Raw genomic sequence first — 20,198 nt, forward strand, 5'->3', positions numbered from 1 at the left:
AATGTGCTTTACATACTCCTTTTATGATTCACTGTAAAATGAGGTGATAATAGTCTTATTGATAGATTAGTAGGCTCTCAGGAAGCAGTGATTCAATTTTGAGGACATTATACTAAGTGAAATAAAACAGTCACAAAAAGACAACTTTATGTATGATTTCACTTATATGAGGTATCTATAGTAATCACTCTCATAGAAACAGAAGGTAGAATGGTGGTTGCCAGAGGTTGGGAGGAGAAGCGGGTGGGCAGTTAGTGTTTAATGAGTATAGAGCTTTAGTTTTGCAAGAAGATAAAGTTTTGGAGAGTGGTTGCATGAATAATATGGATGTACTTAACACTGCTGAACTGTACACGTAAAAATGGTAAAATTGCTCGACTGGTGTGGCTCAGTGGTTGAGCGTGGACCTATGAACCAGGAGGTCACAGTTTGATTCCCAGTCAGGGCACACGCCCAGGTTGCAGGCTCGCTCCCCAGTAGGGGGCATGAAGGAGGCAGCTGATCAATGATTCTCTTGTTTTTATTTTTCCAACTTTTTTATTCTAATGGCCAACATGCAGACAATCCACTACAAAGCGCCTCCACTGCCATGTGTGCAAACTGAGGCTCGGGCTTCTTGGTTTGGCCAGAAGCCCACAGAGCCTGGAGGACTGGCATGTCGCTTTACAAATGACAAAAGGAATATAATTGTGAGAAACTAGTGTTCACCAAAATAAAGCGCTACCTACACTGCCAGCCAGATTAACTAGATGCATGAAGCTGCAGTGAAATCAATAACCAAAAAATACTAAGACTTGTTAAGGGGCCTTTACAAAACAGGCTCCCTGGGAGAACCCAGTAGGCTAACTACCCAGGCTTGAAAGTGAAGAAACAAAATCACTCTGGAAATAAATCAATATGGAAATTTTCTCTGAGAACAACTAGGAGAGTTTTGGTCCAGAGATATCTGAAGGCAGTCAAATATGTGGGGGGGTCTCTATGCACCCCAACAAGATCAATGATTCTCTCTAATCATTGATGTTTCTATCTCCCTCTCCCTTCCTCTCTGAAATAAATAAATAAAATATTTTTTAAAAAATGGTTAAGATGGTAACTTTCATGTCATATGTTTTTACCACAATAAAAAAGTTAATGTGTAAAAAAAAAAAAAGTGGGGGGGGGGGCAGAGAAAGAAAAAAGATTCAGCACACCGTGTACATACTCAGTACCTTGGATTGTCACTACTCATTGCCCATCTTTCTGCCTTGCTCTTGAGAGACTTAGTAACCCCCAATCTCAGCACAGTGTTTAGAATTTATTAGGAGCCCCATAAATGTTGAAAGAATGCATTGAATAATACTTGAAATAAAAAATTAATTTCCTCCTCTTCTTTTGGATAATTTAAACCAGTGATGGCGAACCTTTTGAGCTCGGCATGTCAGCATTTTGAAAAACCCTAACTCTGGTGCCGTGTCACATATAGACATTTTTTGATATTTGCAACCATAGTAAAACAAAGACTTATATTTTTGATATTTATTTTATATATTTAAATGCCATTTAACAAAGAAAAATCAACCAAAAAAATGAGTTCGCGTGTCATAGATTCGCCATCACTGATTTAAACCCTTCCTTTTAAAATTGCTCTTTAAGGCCTTTTCTAATCAGCCAGCCTACTATAATTTTATCCTTCTCTGTCTTCATGTAATACTTATCATTTTGACTATGTTATCTTGCATCATTATTTATTTTTAAATGCACATATCCTTTCTTTTCAGCTAGATTATAAAATCCTTGAAGGCAAGGACTGTGTACTGTTGCCTCATACAGTGTATTAAATCTAGTAGCATCTTAATGCTTTAAACTGTTGGTGATGTTACCCAGGTTTACTTAGTGTTTTGGCATCTCTACAGAAGACTTCAAAACTCTTAAGAAAACCACAATAGCCATTAGGATGGCTATTAGAACAAAAACATAAAGTAGGAAATGATAAGCGCTAGCAAGAATGTGGAGATATTAGAATCCTTGTGCACTGTTGGTGGAAGTGTAAAATGGTGCAGCCACTATGTATGGCTGATCCTCCTAACAGTATGGTGGTTCCTCAAAAAGTTAAAAATAGAATTACCATATGAATTAGCAATTCCAATTCTAAGTATATATCCAAAAAAATTGAAATCAGGGTCTTTTTTTTTTAAAATATATTTTATTGATTTTTTACAGAGAGGAAGGGAGAGAGACAGAGAGTTAGAAACATCAATGAGAGAGAAACATCGATCAGCTGCCTCCTGCACATCTCCCACCGGGATGTGCCCGCAACCCAGGTACATGCCCTTGACCGGAATCGAACCTGGGACCCTTCAGTCCGCAGGCAGACGCTCTATCCACTGAGCCAAACCGGTTTCAGCTGAAACCAGGGTCTTTAAGAGATATTTGTACACCCATGTTCATAGCAGCATTACTCACAGTAGCCCAGAGATAGAAGCAACTCATATTTGGTCATAGATGAATACTTCTATGTTATGTGTATTTAACCGAAATCTTGTTTTTAAAAGCACTGAATGGGGAGTCAAAGATCAAGGTGGAGTTCTTGGTTGTTTCTTGATGACTGATGAATCTTGACCAAGTCACTCTTCTTTTTTCTTCTCATGCCTTAGTTTCTTCATCTTTAAACAGAATAATAAAGCCTGTCCAGCTTCTGGGTTTTTGTGTGTGTGTGAGGTTCAAATAGAAAAGATAGAAACAATCAAAAACTTTTAAGATAATTTTTTTGAATATTGTTTTTCCAGTATTCCAGTGTCTCTGATATTTTTTAATATTCATTATAAGTTTCGCGTCTTATTTTGTAACAAAATACTTTTAAAGATGTCTCAGCAATAACCTGTTACCACTTCAAAGGATATATGTATGCTGAACTCTTTCAATTTGAACTGCTCACCTTATAATTTGGTCCCAAGAAAGCAGCAAGTAAACAGCCTTTTTGAGGACTATTGATGACCTAAGATGGTAATTACTAATGTGGTTTAGCATTAATTGAGGAAATACAAGCTCAGGATTTTCATGTGAGCATAAGAAAACTGATCCCAACTTGTTAGAATAAGGGGAAGAATTAATATCTGCTGAGTATGTACTAAGAGTCAGGCCCTACAGCAGATGTGTTGCATGCATTACCTCATTTAATCCTCACAACAGTCTTGTCAGGTTAATAATATTATACTCGTTTTATAAACAGGAAATTGAAGCTCAGAGAGGTGAAGTCACCCAGGATCACACAATGAATGACGGAGATGGAATTCGAGTCCAGGTCTGTGTGACTCTGAAGCTCATACTCTTTCTATTCTCTTACACTACCTCTCAAAATATATTTGACTCTGCCTATTGTAATTGAGTTAATGATAAATGATATATATTGATATATATTAGTACATTTATATCAGTTATCTTACTTGGTCATTACAAATAAGATAGTCTGTGTAGGGATGATTACCACCATGTTAATAATGAAGACACATAAAGTCAGAAAATTTAACTTGCCTAACATCAACCAACCAAGAAATGATAATAATAAGACTTGAAAACAGGTACTGGAATTCCCTGACCTAGGCTGTTTCCACATAAGCCTCATGAAAGTGGAATTTTACCTCTGAATTTTCTGGTTCTGACACTTTTTTTTTTTTTTTTTATCTTCACCAGAGGATATTTTTCCATTGATTTTTAGAGAGAGGGAAAGACAGAGAGAAATATCGATGTGAGAAAAACACATCAATTGGTTCAGTCATTCAACCCCAAACATGGACTTGGCTTTTGTTGTTTTAGGTTTTTCAAAATGGAAATTTATATTATTTTTCTGGCATAAACGAAATAAATAAATCCTCATTAAAAATGAAACAATGCAGAAATAAAAAATGCAAGCCATCTAAAAAATTTTAAAATATATTTTTATTGATTTCAGAGAGGAAGGGAGAGGGAGAGAGAAATAGAAACATCAATGATGAGAATCATTGGTCAGCTGCCCCCTACTGGGGATTGAGCCCACAACTAGGGCATGTGCCCTTGACTGAAATCGAACCTGGAACCCTTCAGTCCACAGGGCAATGCTCTATTCACTGAGCCAGAACAGATAGAGCCAAAAATTTTTATTAGGCATATACAAATACACACGTTTTTACAAATGAAGAACTTAGCCAAAATGCCCTACTTCTGCAAAGAAGGTAAGTTTAGCAGAGAGAGAAAAGATGGGGCAAGGTATAACCAGTAAGTCTAGTGGAAGAGTGCTGGGGAGCGAAATTCCTCTTTTAGTGAGGTTGAAAGAAAGGGGTAGAACACATAGAAAGAGTTTAGGGGAGTTAACTACTAGAGGGTTCTGTTTTGTTCTTTTTTAAAAATATATATATTTTATTGATTTTTTACAGAGAGGAAGGGAGAGGGATAGAGTGTTAGAAACATCGATGAGAGAGACATCGATCAGCTGCCTCCTGCACACCCCCTACTGGGGATGTGCCTTCAACCCAGGTACATGCCCTTGACCGGAATCGAACCTGGGACCCTTCAGTCCGAAGGCCAGTGCTCTATCCACTGAGCCAAACCGGCTAGGGCTGTTTTGTTCTTAAAAGTAGGAGGCAGCCTGGCCAGCGTGGCTCAGTGGTTGAGCATTGACCTATATATATTTTTAAAAGTAGGAGTCAGCCCTGGCTGGTTCTTCTCAATGGTTAGAGCCTTGGCCTCTGGACCAAAGGGTCTCGGGTTCAATTCCCAGTCAAGGGCACATATCTGGGTTGCAGGTTTTCTCCCTGCCCCCAGTAAGGCCCTGTGCAGGAGGCAGCCAGTCGATGTATCTCTTACATCAATGTTCCTCTCTCTTTCCCACTCCCTCCTTCCCTTCCTGTCACTCTCTCTGAAAAAGTAATGGAAAAAATATCCTCTGGTGAGGACTAACCAAAAGGTTAAAAAAAGTAGGAGGCAGATTGGGTGGGCAGGGTGCATGAAGAGAAAGGGAAAGGTGATATGAGGCATAACTACTCATATTCAAAATGATGCACTCTGATCTTCTGAAGATTTTATCTGCTGAAGCCTTTAAATCAGAGTTGAAAAATTGGAGAAAATATATCCTAGTAGCCCTTTTCTTTTGCAAAAAACCATGTGCTCAGACTCTGGATGGACCCGTCTTAGATTCTGGGCATGGGATTTTCTCTGTAGAGGGAAACTGAATAAGGTGGTATATCGGAGGGCAAAACGTGAAGAGGGCACAAGAGCAGGTGTTATATATTTCAGAAATACAGAGAAGGTAATTAAAATAGCCAAAACTTCTGTGTTTTCCTCAAATCCTGATTTGAACCTCACTGTGTATAGTGGCAGTGAATTAAATGTAATCTACATATGTTCATTGACATATTTCTTGGAAATTTAATTACCTCTGGAGAGATCTACAGTGAACATATTCAGTCCTTTTGGAAGGCAGTGGTGATTTCTCCAGGGGTGTTATTTTAAAATCAAAACAAGCCTGGCCAGTGTGGATCAGTGGTAGAGCATTGACCTATGAACCAGGGGGTCACGGTTCAATTCCCAATCAGGGAACTTGCCCATGTTGCAGGCTGGATCCCAGTAGGGGGTGTGCAAGATGCTCCCTCAGCATTGATGTTTCTCCTCCCTCTTTGGAATCAATGATAACATTTTTTTAAAGTTTAATAACAAGCAACTATCTATAATGAAGAACATCTCCATTTCAAACTATCACTTGAAAACAGAGTATTTCTCAGAGTGTGGTCTGAAGAACAATTGCATGTGGGAGTTGGGATGTTAGGGGTTAGGAGCAGGTGAGGATGGAGGAGTTTGTTAACATTGTAGTTTCTTGGATCCCATGTCTCTGGGTTGGGACCTGAAATCTAAATTCTTTACAGATGCCCTGGCCTGTGTGCTCACTGGTTAGGGTCACAGGTTTGATTCTCAGTCAAGGGCACATACCTGGGTTACAGGTTTGATCCCCTACCCTGGTCGGGGTGCATGCAGGAGGCAACCAATCAATGTGTCTCTCTCACATCGATGTTTCTCTCTGTCTTTCCCCCTCCCTTCCACTCTCTATAAAATCAATGAAAAATATACCCTTGGGTGAGGATTAACAACAAAAATAAAGAAAGAAATACTTTACAGATGTTCCTGGTGGTTTTTTAAAAGCTTTTATTATGAAAAATATCAATGCTATACAAAAAATAGAGAAACTAGTGTCATGAATCTCACTGTACCCATCATACAGCTTTAATACCTCATGTTCTCTTCTGTATCTACTATAGCCCATGCCACTGTATTATTATTAAATCAGTTCTATTATTTATTATTATTTATCATATTGTTTCATCTGTAAATATTTTGGTATTTATCACTAAGTGATAAAAAACATAATCACAAACCATTATCATGCTAAATAATTCTCGGTTACACAAAAGATCTGTCTACTTTAATCATTGAAAAATTATGAGGTTTTTCAACAAAATGGACAACCTAGATAAAATGGACATATCCTTAGAAAAATACAAGCTCCCAAAACTCAACCAAGAAGAGTCAAAAAACCTGAATAGGTCAATAACTACTGAAGAAATTGAAACAGCAATCAAAAATCTTCCAGCAAACAAAAGCCCTGGTCCAGATGGCTTTACAGGGGAGTTCTACCAAGCATTCAAAGAAGAACTAAAACCTATCCTCCTCAGACTATTCCAAAAAATTCAAGAGGAAGGTACACTTCCCAATTCTTTCTATGAAGCCAGCATTACCCTAATCCCAAAATCAGATAAAGACACCACAAAAAAAGAGAACTACAGGCCAATATCCTTGATGAACATAGATGCTAAAATCCTCAACAAAATCCTAGCAAATCGGATTCAGCAATACATTAGAAAGATCATACACCATGACCAAGTGGGATATATTCCAGGGATGCAAGGATGGTTCAGTATCCGCAAATCAATAAATGTGATACATCACATAAACAAACTGAGAGACAAAAATCACATAATCATATCAATTGATGCAGAAAAAGCATTTGACAAAATCCAACACTCTTTCTTGATAAAAACTCTCAGCAAAGTGGGAATAGAGGGATCATACCTCAACATAATAAAAGCCCTATATGACAAACCCACAGCCAACATCATACTCGATGGACAAAAACTAACACCATTTCCCCTAAGCACAGGAACAAGACAGGGATGCCCACTCTCACCACTCCTGTTCAACATAGTACTGGAAGTATTAGCCATAGTGATCAGACAAGAAGAAAAAATAAAAGGCACCCAAATTGGAAAAGAAGAAGTAAAATGGTCCTTATTTGCAGATGACATGATATTATACATAGAAAACCCCAAAGACTCCATCAAAAAACTACTAGACCTAATAAATGAATTTGGCAATGTAGCAGTATACAAAATTAACACCCAGAAATCTATGGCTTTTTTATACACCAATAATGAACTCACAGAAAGAGAAATGAAAAAAACAATCCCATTTACCATTGCACAAAAAAAAAATTAAAATACCTAGGAATAAACTTAACCAAGGACGTAAAAAACCTGTACTCAGAAAATTACAGGACATTGAAAAAAGAGATAGAGGAAGACATAAACAGATGGAAGAACATACCATCTTCATGGATTGATAGAATCAACATCATTAAAATGTCCATACTACCTAAAGCAACCTATAGATTCAATGCAATACTTATTAAAATACCAATGGCATATTTCAAAGATCTAGAACAAACTCTCCAAAAATTCATCTGGAATAAAAAAAGACCTCAAATAGGCACAGAACAAAGAAGAACAAAGTTGGAGGGATCACAATACCAGATGTCAAACTATATTACCAAGCCACGGTTCTCAAAACTGCCTGGTACTGGCACAAGAACAGACATATAGATCAATGGAACAGAATAGGGGACCCAGAAATTGACCCAAACCATTATACTCAATATTCAACAGAGGAGGCAAGGGCATACAATAAATGCCTCTTTAATAGTGCTGGGAAATTTGGTCAGATACTTGCCAAAAAAAAAAATGAAACTAGATCACCAACTTACGCCATACGCAAAAACAAACTCAAAATGCCTAAAGAACTTGAATGTAAGACGGGAAACCATAAAAATCCTACAAGACTCCATAGGCAGCAAAATTGCAGACATATGTCGTAGCAATATCTTTAGACACACAGATCCTAGGGCAAGAGAGACTAAGGAGAAAATAAACAAATGGGATTACATCAAAATAAAAGGCTCTGCACAGCAAAAGAAACCATCAACAAAACAAGAAGAAAGCCCACTGCATGGGAGAACATATTTGCCAATGATATTTCAGATAAGGGTTTAATCTCCAACATTTACAGGGAACTCATACAACTCAACAAAAGGAAAATAAACAATCCAATCAAAAAATGGGCAAAGGACCTAAATAGAATCTTTTCGAAAGAGGACACTCAGAAAGCCAAGAGACACATGAAGACATGCTCAAAGTCACTAATCATCTGAGAGATGCAAATCAAAACGACAATGAGGTACCACCTCACATCTGTCAGAATGGCTATCATCAACAAATCAACAAATGACAAGTGCTGGAGAGGATGCAGAGAAAAAGGAACCCTTCTTCACTGCTGGTGGGAAAGTAGACTGGTGCAGCCATTGTGGAAAACAGTATGGCGTTTCCTCAAAAATTTAAAAATGGAACTGCTATTTAACAGTAATACTGTTAGGTTAGGTGGCTCAGGAGGCGGCGAAGGAAATAAAGAGAGTTGATCAGAAAAGGAAGGAAGGAAGGAAAGTTTATTCTGCGTCCCCGGGAGACCCACGTATCCCCAAGGACAGGGCACGTGGATTCACGCCAACAGGGAGGGGGGCGCTTTTTTTGTATTGCCGTTGGGTGAGGGGCAGGGACATGAGCTGAGGTATTCAGTTGAGGAAGTTTCAGCTGCAGGGGGCCAGCAAGGTATTCAGGAAGGAGTCAGTATCTGTGTCTGGCACACTGATCTGTTAGAAATGCCAGGGAGAGTCCATTATCTGTATGTATCTGATCCTAGGCTCTCTCTGACCTAACAAATACTACTTCTAGGAATATATCCCAAGAAAACAGAAACACCAATCAGAAAGGATATATGCACCCCTATGTTCATAGCAGCACAATTTACAATAGCCAAGATTTGGAAACAGCCTAAATGCCCCTCAACAGATGAGTGGATTAGAAAACTGTGGTACATCTACACAATGGAATATTACGCCGCTATAAAAAAGAAGGAATTCTTACCATTTGCAACAGCATGGATGGAACTGGAGAGCATTATGCTAAGTGAAATAAGCCAGGAAGTGAAAGAAAAACACCACATGATCTCACTCATTTATGGATACTAAAGAACATTATAACCTGTTGAACAAAAAGATAGATACAGAGGCAGAGAAGCATTGAACAGACTGTCAAATTACAGTGGGAAGGCTGGGGAGTGTTGGGGGGGAGGTAAGAGATCAACCAAAGGACTTGTATGCATGCATATAAGTATAATCAATGGACACAAGACACTGGGTGGGTGGGGTGAGGGCATGTGCCGGGTGGGTAGGGGAGGCCGAGGGAAGGTCAATTTGGAGGGGGGAAGGGGCGCAGGGAGAAAGGAGGCATATGTACTACTATCTGTAATACTTTAAACTATCAAATAAAATAAAATAGAAAAAAAATAATAAAATACAATAAAATAAAATAAAAAAAGAAAGATTATGAGGTTATGCCCCCATTTCCATGTAAGCCTCCAAGGTTGCATGTATCTCACTGATACATAGTTTCCCCAAAGGTTCAAGATTGTGTTTACACAAAGGCAGATAGGTGATTAGAATCATAAGTCAGTATTGAATTTTGTTTAATTTTTTTTGGACACATGTTGACATGGTTATATATACAGTTTTGAGTTACATTAATAAAGTTTCTAAGGTTGAACCATTCCTGTGATAAAATCCTAGATTATAAAATTGAATTTTTTTTTTTTTTCCTGGGTTGGAGCTTTTTTATTATTTTCTAAAAGTAACTTTTCTTCAACTATTTTCTGCTGGAGTCCAACCCCAGCAGGTCCAGGGGTCCCCAAAGGTGTGGACGGAGTCGGCGAAGAAGGAATGACACGAAGACAGCCTTCAGTTGATCAGCAGCCTAGTCAGGACCTCTAGCCAGGATCTCCAGCCAAAGTTCTGGTCGGAGTTCTGGTTAGGAACTGATGAGGATCTGATCTAAAATTGAATTTGATTTGTTAAATTTATTTGGGATTTTTGTGACTATATTCATGGATGAGCTTGACCTGTAAATTTTTTTCTTCTCTTACTGTCCTTGTTGGATTTTAGATTAAAGAGTATGTTAGTCTCATAAACTGGCATGATTTATCAACATTTAAACAGCTTTTTTTCACCATTGGTTTTTGAACTTACCTATGTCCTTTCTGTTTGAGTATATTCCTTAATAGTTCTTTCAGCAAGAGTGTTCTGGTGGTAAATGTTCTAAGTCTCTCTAGGTGTTTAAATAAATTTATTCTGCTTTTACTCCTAAATTACAGTTTATCTAGGTATAGACTTATGTTGAAAATGGGATTTTAGAGAAAGGCTTTGATTCAATCAATTTAATTTAAGACTGTAAGCTAAAACTGATCAAAGATTTTGGGTGTTTTCAGAAACTCACACCAAATTGATGAGACCTTAAGTCAAAGAATAGGGAAATATAAACCTCTCTGATAAGGACAAGAATCAAAATTTTATTTAAGACCATTTAAAAAATCTCATATATTTACAGCTTGTTAAATAAAGCTCCAAGGCAGGTTCAGAAAACTTTAATTGAAATTTTTCCTAGTTTGCAGTCAGTGTGCCTTAAGGAATAATGTGGGTTGAAATGAATCTCATTGTCTTGCTTTAACAGTTCTTGCACCATTATTTTGGTCCCCCCCCCCCCCCCCCCGGTGTTCTTTTGTTTATGAATCTTTCACAAACCAGTTGGGGCCAATTATCTTCTATGCAATTAAAGCCAAATAGTTTGTGCTCTTTAATGCAGCTGTTTCTCCTTAATCTTGGGCATTTTTAAAAAATGTATTTTATTGATTTTTTACAGAGAGGAAGGGAGAGGGATAAAGAGTTAGAAACATCAATGAGAGAGAAACATCAATCAGATGCCTCCTGCACACCCCCCACTGGGGATGTGCCCGAAACCAAGGTACATGCCCTTGACTGGAATCAAACCTGGGACCCCTCAGTCCGCAGGCCAACGCTCTATCCACTGAGCCAAACGGTTAGAGCAATCTTGGGCATTTTTTATGACACTGTTTTCCCTCCTAACTAAAGCTCTCTCATTCTGTGATGGGGGTTTCTGCAAATTAACATTCCCATTAAACTTTTTGTAGGGTTCAAACTTTTCTGAATCGTATCTTCTCCCCTGTCTTGACAGTTGAAGTGCTCCCTCAGGTTTAATAAAGTGTTATTTTTGTATTCATTTTTTATTTTACCCATGAACATTCAGCAGAAGAAACAGGTAAGGTATAGCTAGGAAGTTGTATCTAGAAAATAAAAATGTAACATTTAAGATGATGACAAAACATTCCCCTTCAAAAATTACTTTCACTTATTGTCATCTATGCTCCAAATTCCCACATTGTCACAATCAATTAACATTTATTGAAATCTTACAAGGTGCATGGCAATGGAGATTTAAAGAGGTATAAGAGGGGAGGGGGAGTGGGCTAGAAGAGGTCAATGGGGGAAAAGAGGGATATATGTAATGCTTTCAACAATAAAGTATTACAATCTTTTTTAAGACTTAATTTTAAAAAAAACAAAAAACAAACGTATAAGACCTGCTTCCTGCCTTCTTTAAATTTTTAAACTTTTAGTCTCAGGACCTCTGTATATTCTGCAAAATTTGAAGATCCCAAAGAGCTTTTGTTTCTGTGAGTTTTATCTAGTAATATTTACCATATTAGAAGTTGAGAATGGGAAACTGTTTAAATATTTATTTATTTAAAAATAACAATAATATGCCTCTGACAACATAAATACCATAGTGTTATGAAAACTATACTTTAAAAACCAAAAGTTGTGAAAAATGGCCAAAATCAGGATGACCACATTTTTTCAGGTTTTTAAAACCTGTGTCTCTTTCAGTATGCTGAATATCTTTTTTAAACTACACATTATTTCCTTTAAAATTCCCCAGCTTGAGAAACCCTGCAGCAAAAGAATAAACTGTACCTGTTTATTTATGGGATGCATTCACACCAGCAAGGGCTATCAAGACAGTCTTCAGGAAGTATTTTTATAGCTCGTGTAAACAGAGAAACAACAGCATGATGACTTTACATTTTGCATACCATGGCTATCTTGCAAAACTTGGAATATGAATTTTAGGATCCATTTAGAAGGCAGAATTTGTAAATATACTTAGTTTGATGACTAGAAGTTTTCTTTCCCAATAATATAAGGGTCATAGAGTTTTATAAAAAGACCAAATTTATTTGTCCCATTAACACAAATATAGCAGATTTATCAATAATTGCGAACTCTTGGAAGAAACCATGATGTAAAACAAAACAAAACAAAACAAACAGAAAACCCCAGAAAATTAATGAAAAGATTGGCATTGTTTTACATATTTATGAATTTCTTTAATGTCTGGCTTAATAAAAGACAACTGGATTCTCATGTCTTCTTCTGCATTTGACATGTCATGCAGCATTTAGAAAATTCCACCTGTGACAGAATCAGAGTGAAAAAGGCAAATAATGTCTTAGTATTATTTTGAAAATAGTTTTGACCTCATATATCCACTGAAAGTTAGGGACCCCAAGGGATCCTTGGATCACACTTTGAGAAAAGGGATCTAGCCGTAACCGGTATGGCTCAGTGTAAAAATTCTTTCAATTAGCAATAATCGCGCCTTAGATATACCTCATTGGCTACGATACTGCCACTGTACAAAGTCACACTGGGAAAAATTATTTTTTAAAAAACAAAACATGTTTTTAAACTGTTAATTAATTTTATAATAGAAATTAAATTCAGAAAAAGTTAATAGAAATTTAAAATTAAAATTATAGTTGATTTCCCCCCTGGACTCCTTGGTAACCTGTCATGGGAGGTCCTTGTCACCATCCTCTTGCCTCCTCTAGCCCCGTGGAGGCAAGTCTCAATTATGCATAAGTGTATGTCTGTCCACGTTAGCCAGGCTGGTGTCCAGATCAGCAATGCCTGCTGGGAATTCTGTTGCCTGGAATACAACATCCAGCTTGATGGCCAGATGCCAGTGTGAAAAGATCATTGTGGGAGAGATGACGCCTTCAACACATTCTTCAGTGAGACAGACACTGGAAAGCATGTGCCCAGAACAGTGTTTGTAGACCTGGAACCCACAGTCATTGATGAAGTTCACACTGGTACCTACCGTCAACTCTTCCATCCTGAGCAGTTCATCACAGGCAAAGAAGATTCTGCCAATAACTATGCCCATGGGAACTACACTATTGGCAAGGAGTTGATTGACCTCATCTTGGACCAAATTCGGAAACTGGCTGACCAGTGGACAGGTCTTCAGGGCTTCTTGGTTTTCCACAGCTTTGGTGGGGTAACTCGTTCTGGGCTCACCTCCCTACTGATGGAATGTCTCTCCGTCGATTATAGCCAGGTCCAAGCTGTAGTTCTCCATTTACCCAGACCTCCACCCCCAGGTTTCCACAGCTGTAGTTGAGCCCTACAACTCCATTCTCACCACTCACATCACCCTGGAGCACTCATTGTGCCTTCATGGTTGACAATGAGGCCATCTACAATATCTGTCATGGAAACCTCGATATTGAGCGCCCAGCCTACACTAACCTTAACGGCCTTATTACCCAGACTGTGTCCTCCATCACTGCTTCCCTCCGGTTTGATGGAGCCCTGGATGTTGATCTGATCGAATTACAGACCAATTGGTGCCCTATCTCTGCATCTACTTCCCTCTGGGCACATATGCCCCTGTCATCTCTGCTGAGAAAGCCTACCATGAACAGCTTGCTGTAGCAGAGATCACTAATGTATGTTTTGAGCCATCCAACCAGATGCTGAAGTGTGACCCTCGCCACAGTAAATACATGGCTTGTCAATTGTGCTGTGGTGATGTGGTTCTTAAAGATGTCAATGCTGCCATTGCCACCATCCACACTGAACATGCCATCCTGTGCAGACTGGTGCCCCATTGGCTAAAAAGTTATAATTTGTTACCAGCCTCCCACTGTGGTACCTGGTGGAGACCTGGCCAAAGTACAGCCAGCTGTGTGCATGCTGAGCAACACCACACTGTTGCTGAGGCCTGAGCTTCCCTGGACCACAAGTTTGACATGATGTGTGTGGGGCGCAGCTACAGTGTTTTGGCCAGGTTCAAGCCTCGGACTAACGAAAGGACAGGGTCCTCTCATTGCCACGTGCAAGTCCCAGCTGGAGGGCAGGGCCCTCCCAGCACAATTATAGCCAACGGCTGTGGTTGTAAGCTTGAACCTGTGGTCCAAACACGTGGCCCCACGTGCCTTGTGCTAGAGTTCAGGTGCATGTAGTTGAGTAGGGTTGAAACTCACGAGAATGCTGTAAACAACTTGATCACGCCCCTACTTTGCCTTGTGGCATCTGCTATAAAATAAAGACACAGCTTGTGGGCGCGGTCGCTGGCGCTGTCTCCTCATCTGGGAGCAGCGTCCCACCGAGACCCAGCTTTCATTCTCTTGTCTGTCTTTTCTCAATCCTTTCACCCACCCCCCCCCCCCCCCCCACACACACACACTCAGGATCACCTTTGGCCATAACAGATATGTGCTTTTGTTCACTGGTATGTGGGTGAGGGCATGAAGGAAGGAGAATTTTCTGAGGCCCACGAGGACATGGCTGCCCTTGAGAAGGATTATGAGGAAGTTGGAGCAGATAGTGCTGAGGGAGAGGATGAGGGTGAAGAGTATTGACCTGTCTGCTGCAATGTTACAATCTGGTGTTTTATGACTGTCATATTTCTTCTTATTTCTGTTGTTCTGTGAAGTCCATTTGTGTCCCAAACTTGTCAATAAAAGTGATGCTTTTATTTAGAAATAAATAAATAAAATTCTAATAAATCAGACGTTAACAATGTATTCAAACTTGAAAAGTGATATCTTGGGAAATAACAAAATGTCATTTTGCTGCAGATACAATCATTTCTGGACCAAGAAGTCACCTAGATTAACCAATATTGCAGAAGTCAGGAATCATGAATTAACAGGAATATCTTATATTTATATCAATCACTGGATCCTCTTGGCCATTTGATAAACCAGATGTCACAATTGGATATCTCTGAATCCCACAAAAAAGCTGGGTTGTCAATATTCATGGAAATGTGAAATAGCCTGATATGTGAGAAAGAGCACTGGGTAAGAAGTCAAAAGACTTCAAGTATAGTTCACAGTTTTGCCACTAACTAGCTGAGTAAATCACTTAATTGCTATGAGCTAAACTTTTTTTTAATATGTAAAATGAAAATTATATATTAAATCATCTTCAAGGTCTCTTCCAATAATAAAGGTTTGTGAGGTGGGAAAGTAAGATTGCAGAAACATTACCTAGTAAAGGTCTCCCATGTCTAACATGGTTATATGTGCTCAAGGATAGAAGATAGAAAGTACTTACCATGCTTACTTATCTCATTTGTCCTTAGAGAGGGATCAAAGCATCTTAGTTGGTGAAGGAAATGATACCATGAACTCCAGAATACTGTCAGGACAGCTTTCAAATCCAATGAGAACTATACAGGTCAGTAAAAGGAAAATAACTTACAGAAAAAAGAAAATTCTTTTGTGTGTGTCACGCTCTATGCTAATTATATAGCTATCTCATCTAGTCTTTTCATATTATATAGGTTTACTGTCCACATTTTTTAAATTTAATTTTTTGGATCACAGAGTTTAAGTGATTGGAATCCCATATTCATTCCATATTCCATCCCAACTCTGTCGAGTCAAATTCTTCCATAGAACCTTCCTATTCCTTGCATAGAACCTTCCTTGACCACCCTGGCCTACAATGATTTCTTCTCTGAGTTTCTCTAGTGTGTATTATCTATACTACCACTTTCACATCTATAACTTTTTGCAGTGTTGTTTATATTTGATTCATTTATTAATCAGTAAGCATTAATTGAACAGCCACCATGGAACCCCATTAGGCAGTGGGGATACACAGATGAATAAGACACAGTCCCTGCCTTCAGGAATTAAAATCTAGTGGAGGACACAACCCTATTAGCACTTTGTTTAAACTTCCCAATCCATTCTCAGATTTAATCACTCTCTCTTCTTCTCTCTCTCATAGTTTGGGACATTCTTATTTCAGCTCTCAGGCCAACAAACAAACCAATGAGCCTGAAGTAGCAAAACTAAGCCTTAAGGGAAAGGAGAATTTTAATTAATGAATTATAGTAGCAAATAATCTGTAAGCATCAAGGATAAAACACAGAGGAGGTAACAATTGACAGAGAAATTTAAATTCTCCTAAGCAATAGCAGAGGGGATGTGAGCAAAGTTCCTAGCCCTATGGCAATGCAGGGCACACGGCTGTCTTTTTTTCCTTTTTTTAATAAATATTTTTTGCCGAACCGGTTTGGCTCAGTGGATAGAGCGATTCCGGTCAAGGGCATGTACCTTGGTTGCGGGCACATCCCCACTGGGGGGCGTGCAGGAGGCAGCTGATCGATGTTTCTAACTCTCTATCCCTCTCCCTTCTTCTCTGTAAAAAATCAATAAAATGTATTAAATAAATAAATAAATAAATAAATATTTTTACTGATTTTAGAGAGGAAGGGAGAGGGAGAGAGAGAAACATCAACGATGAAAGATAATCATTGATCGACTACCTCCTGCATGCCCCACACTGGGGATCGAGGCTGCAACCAGGCGTGTACCCTGATGGGGAATCAAACCGTGACCTCCTGGTTCATAGGTCGACACTCAACCACTGAGCCATGCCAGCTGGGCTGGGCTGGGTGATATTAATGAGGAGTCCTGGTCATGCCTACTAATAGGTTTCTCTCAGAAATGAACATTGCAAGCATTCTCTTAAAAAAAAAAATCTTTAGCAAGCATTCTCTTAAGTGGAGCTGTATTCAAAGGATTTCTTGGTCTCACCATTGTAACCTAGAATCTGAAAAAGAGGGAGAACAATCCCTGTGATTTCCTAGAATATTTACCCCACATCCTTCCTAGAGGTGCCCTTGAGGGATATTCCTGCCCAAGCCTCATCCTGTTTACTAAGCAAGAGGTGAAGCAGATGAATAGATTCCATCTAGAACAGCGGTTATCAACCTTTGGGTCGTGACCCCTCTGGGGGTCGAACGACCCTTTCACAGGGGTTGCCTAAGACCATCGGAAAACACATATATAATTACATATTGTTTTTGTGATTGATCACTATGCTTTAATTATGTTCAATTTGTAACAATGAAAATACATTCTGCATATCAGATATTTACATTACGATTCATAACAGTAGCAAAATTACAGTTATGAAGTAGCAATGAAAATAATTTTATGGTTGGGGGTCACCACAACATGAGGAACTGTATTAAAGGGTCGTGGCATTAGGAAGGTTGAGAACCACTGATCTAGAATGTGGAGGGTTAGGGCACTGAAATTCATTGAGCATCTACCATGTATTACACATATCATATCTCATCTAAAGTTCTCATTAACACTGTGGAATATCATTGCCCCCATTTTACATATGAGGAAATAGAGACCCAAAGAGGTTAAATAACTTGTCCAAGGTCACATAGCTAGCAAGTGGTATTGACTCAGCTTGGAGAATGGCATTGAATGAAGTCTTAGTTCAGCAATCTGTTAGATCCTGGCTCCAATAGGCATCTTCCATGGCTAATTGGGCAGGAGTCCCCTACACAGCAGGCTTAATCCCAGGAAGATCTAGACAACACCTGAAATTTAATTGCACCAAATTTCTTTGGTTTCCTAAATTCAGTTTTTTGCACCTTAATTTCAGGCTGCTTCCAGATTAGAAATGTAATAACTCAATTGCCATAAAGCAAATGAACTCACACCAAAGGGAATCTCCTGCTGAGTTGGCAACACCCTGAGAGGTGCAGATCCATGAGGCAGAGGACGCCATGGAGCAGGAGAATATAGAGGCCCCTTTTCTGGAAAGTACAGTAGATCTTGGAGACCAGGCAGAATGGTCAGAGAGGTGGCCCCGAGGTGCATAAAAAGCAGTAGGGGATTCAGTGGGGGTTCAGACTGCCAAAGTCACTAAACCAAAGCCTGGACCCTGAGTTCAATGATGCTTCTCACTCAGCACTATTTCCACAAGCAAGTCCAGGAGAATTGCTTCAGGAATCTGACAATTTAATTCTACTCTGCTGATATCTATATAATAAAAGCCTAAGCCACCTTTCCAGTGGAACGACCAGAATGACTGGTCGCTATGATGCGCACTGATCACCAGGGGGCAGATGCTCAACATAGGAGCTGCCCCCTGGTAGTCAGTGTGCTCCCACAGGGGGAGTGCCGCTCAGCCAGAAGCCGGGCTCACGGCTGGCGAGCTCAGCTGCGTTGGTGGGAGCCTCTCCTTCCTCTGCTAAGGAGCAGCAAGCAGGCGGGTGGTAAGGAGCCAGGGGTACCAGACTGAGAGAGGGCACAGACTGGGCTGAAGGTACACGCCCCCCCCCCCCCCCAGTGCACAAATTTCGTGCACCAGGCCTCTAGTAAGTATATCATCATCCAAACTGACAGGAAAGTGGGCTGGTGGTGATATGATTTACTAATGTCATTTTTCTGTAAGGAGCTTCATAGGAATTCTCTAAAACAATAGGCACTCCCAAAATCATGTATATTTACCTTTGGGATTTGGGATGACACTTGGCAGCAGTAGGGTTTTTGATTATGGTGTTGTGGGTTTGGTTTTTTTAAAATCTTTATTGTTGAAAGTATTACATATGTCCCCCTTTTTCCCCCATTGACCCCTTCTAGCCCGCCCCTGCCCCCTGGTGGTGTGTTTTTTAAATGTCACAGTTGTGCTCTAATAGCTCCAGTCTTTTTTAATTGACTGGGAGGGAGGGAGGAAGGGAGAGAGAGAGAGAGAGAAGGAAAGGGAAGGGAAGGGGAGGGGAGGGGAGGGGAGGGAAGGGGAGGGAAGGGAAGGGAGAGATTTGTTGTTCTGTTGTTCGACTTATTTATGCATTCACTGTGCCCTGACCGGGGATCAAACCCACAACCTTGGTGTGTCAGGATGATGCTCTTACCAACTGAGCTACTCAGCCAGGGCCTGAATATGTTTAAGTTGGCTTGAAAATCAAAATCATTAGTCTTTGGGAATGTGCTGATTGATGAAGAAGCACAAAGGGGAACCAATTGGTCATTAAAAGTTGCCATCAGTGATCAACAGATGGGGTGGAGCCAAAACCGGTTTAGCTCAGTGGATTGAACGTCGGCCTGCAGACTGAAGGGTCCCAGGTTCGATTCCGGTCAAGGGCATGTACCTGGGTTGCGGGCACATCCCCAGTGGGAGATGTGCAGGAGGCAGCTGATCGATGTTTCTCACTCATCGATGTTTCTAACTCTCTATCTCTCTCCCTTCCTCTCTGTAAAAAATCAATAAAATATATAAAAAAAAAAAAACAGATGGGGTGGAATGTCATAAATGGATAATCCTAGTCACCATCAAAAGCTGTTTCTTTGTTAGAATTTAGGTACAGAGCCTCAGCACTAACTAGGCTGGGGAGAATGATTCATTGGCCAAAAGACTTCGGAAATCTTTTCCATAGCTGGTTTATACCCTTTCAGAGTGGAGTTTATTTTTAGTCTCTAAACTCCCTTCTCAGAGAAAAAGTCATTTTCCTGCCCTGGACAAGGGCAAAGTACCCTGAAGTACTAGTATATAAGGTTTGTCAGTTTCATCCCTGCCCACAGGCCTAGTAACTTTTTTTTTCTTTTTCTTTTTTTAATTGTTTTATTGCTTAAAGTATTACAAAGAGTATTATATATGTCTCCTTTTTTTTCTCCCCTTGACCTTCCCCTAGCCTCCCCTGTCCCCCAGTGTCTTGTGTCCATTGGTTATGCTTATATGCATGCATACAAGTCCTTCGGTTGATCTCTTACCCACCTCCCCCGCCCCAACCCTCCCCGGCCTTCCCCCTGTAGTTTGACAGTCTGTTCGATGTTGCTCTGCCTCTGTA

At 39.7% G+C, this 20,198-nt stretch overlaps 1 protein-coding gene and 2 pseudogenes across 4 annotated transcripts in view; 2 read left to right on the top strand and 1 right to left on the bottom strand.

Annotated features, from left to right (window-relative positions):
- Window positions 1-20,198, top strand: part of ASIP (agouti signaling protein) — a 100,997-nt gene that overhangs the window by 5,275 nt on the left and 75,524 nt on the right. For 3 of the 4 annotated variants that reach the window (XM_070421509.1, XM_070421508.1, XM_070421510.1), the window contains one exon: window positions 3,209-3,280. In XM_070421509.1, the coding sequence (XP_070277610.1) occupies window positions 3,255-3,280 (26 nt within the window). In that variant the 5' untranslated portion in view covers window positions 3,209-3,254. Of the gene's footprint in view, window positions 1-3,208; window positions 3,281-15,677; window positions 15,773-20,198 lie in introns of all 4 variants that reach the window. The other variant, XM_070421511.1, reaches the window with a different exon arrangement.
- On the bottom strand, window positions 12,827-12,944 carry LOC139014825 (U4 spliceosomal RNA; annotated as a pseudogene).
- On the top strand, window positions 13,155-14,966 carry LOC139014545 (tubulin alpha-1C chain-like; annotated as a pseudogene).

This window comes from Myotis yumanensis, unplaced genomic scaffold (assembly GCF_028538775.1).
Source record: "Myotis yumanensis isolate MYYU_CA2020_CCGP unplaced genomic scaffold, mMyoYum1.0.hap1 SCAF_7, whole genome shotgun sequence".
NCBI classification, from domain to species: Eukaryota; Metazoa; Chordata; class Mammalia; order Chiroptera; family Vespertilionidae; genus Myotis; species Myotis yumanensis.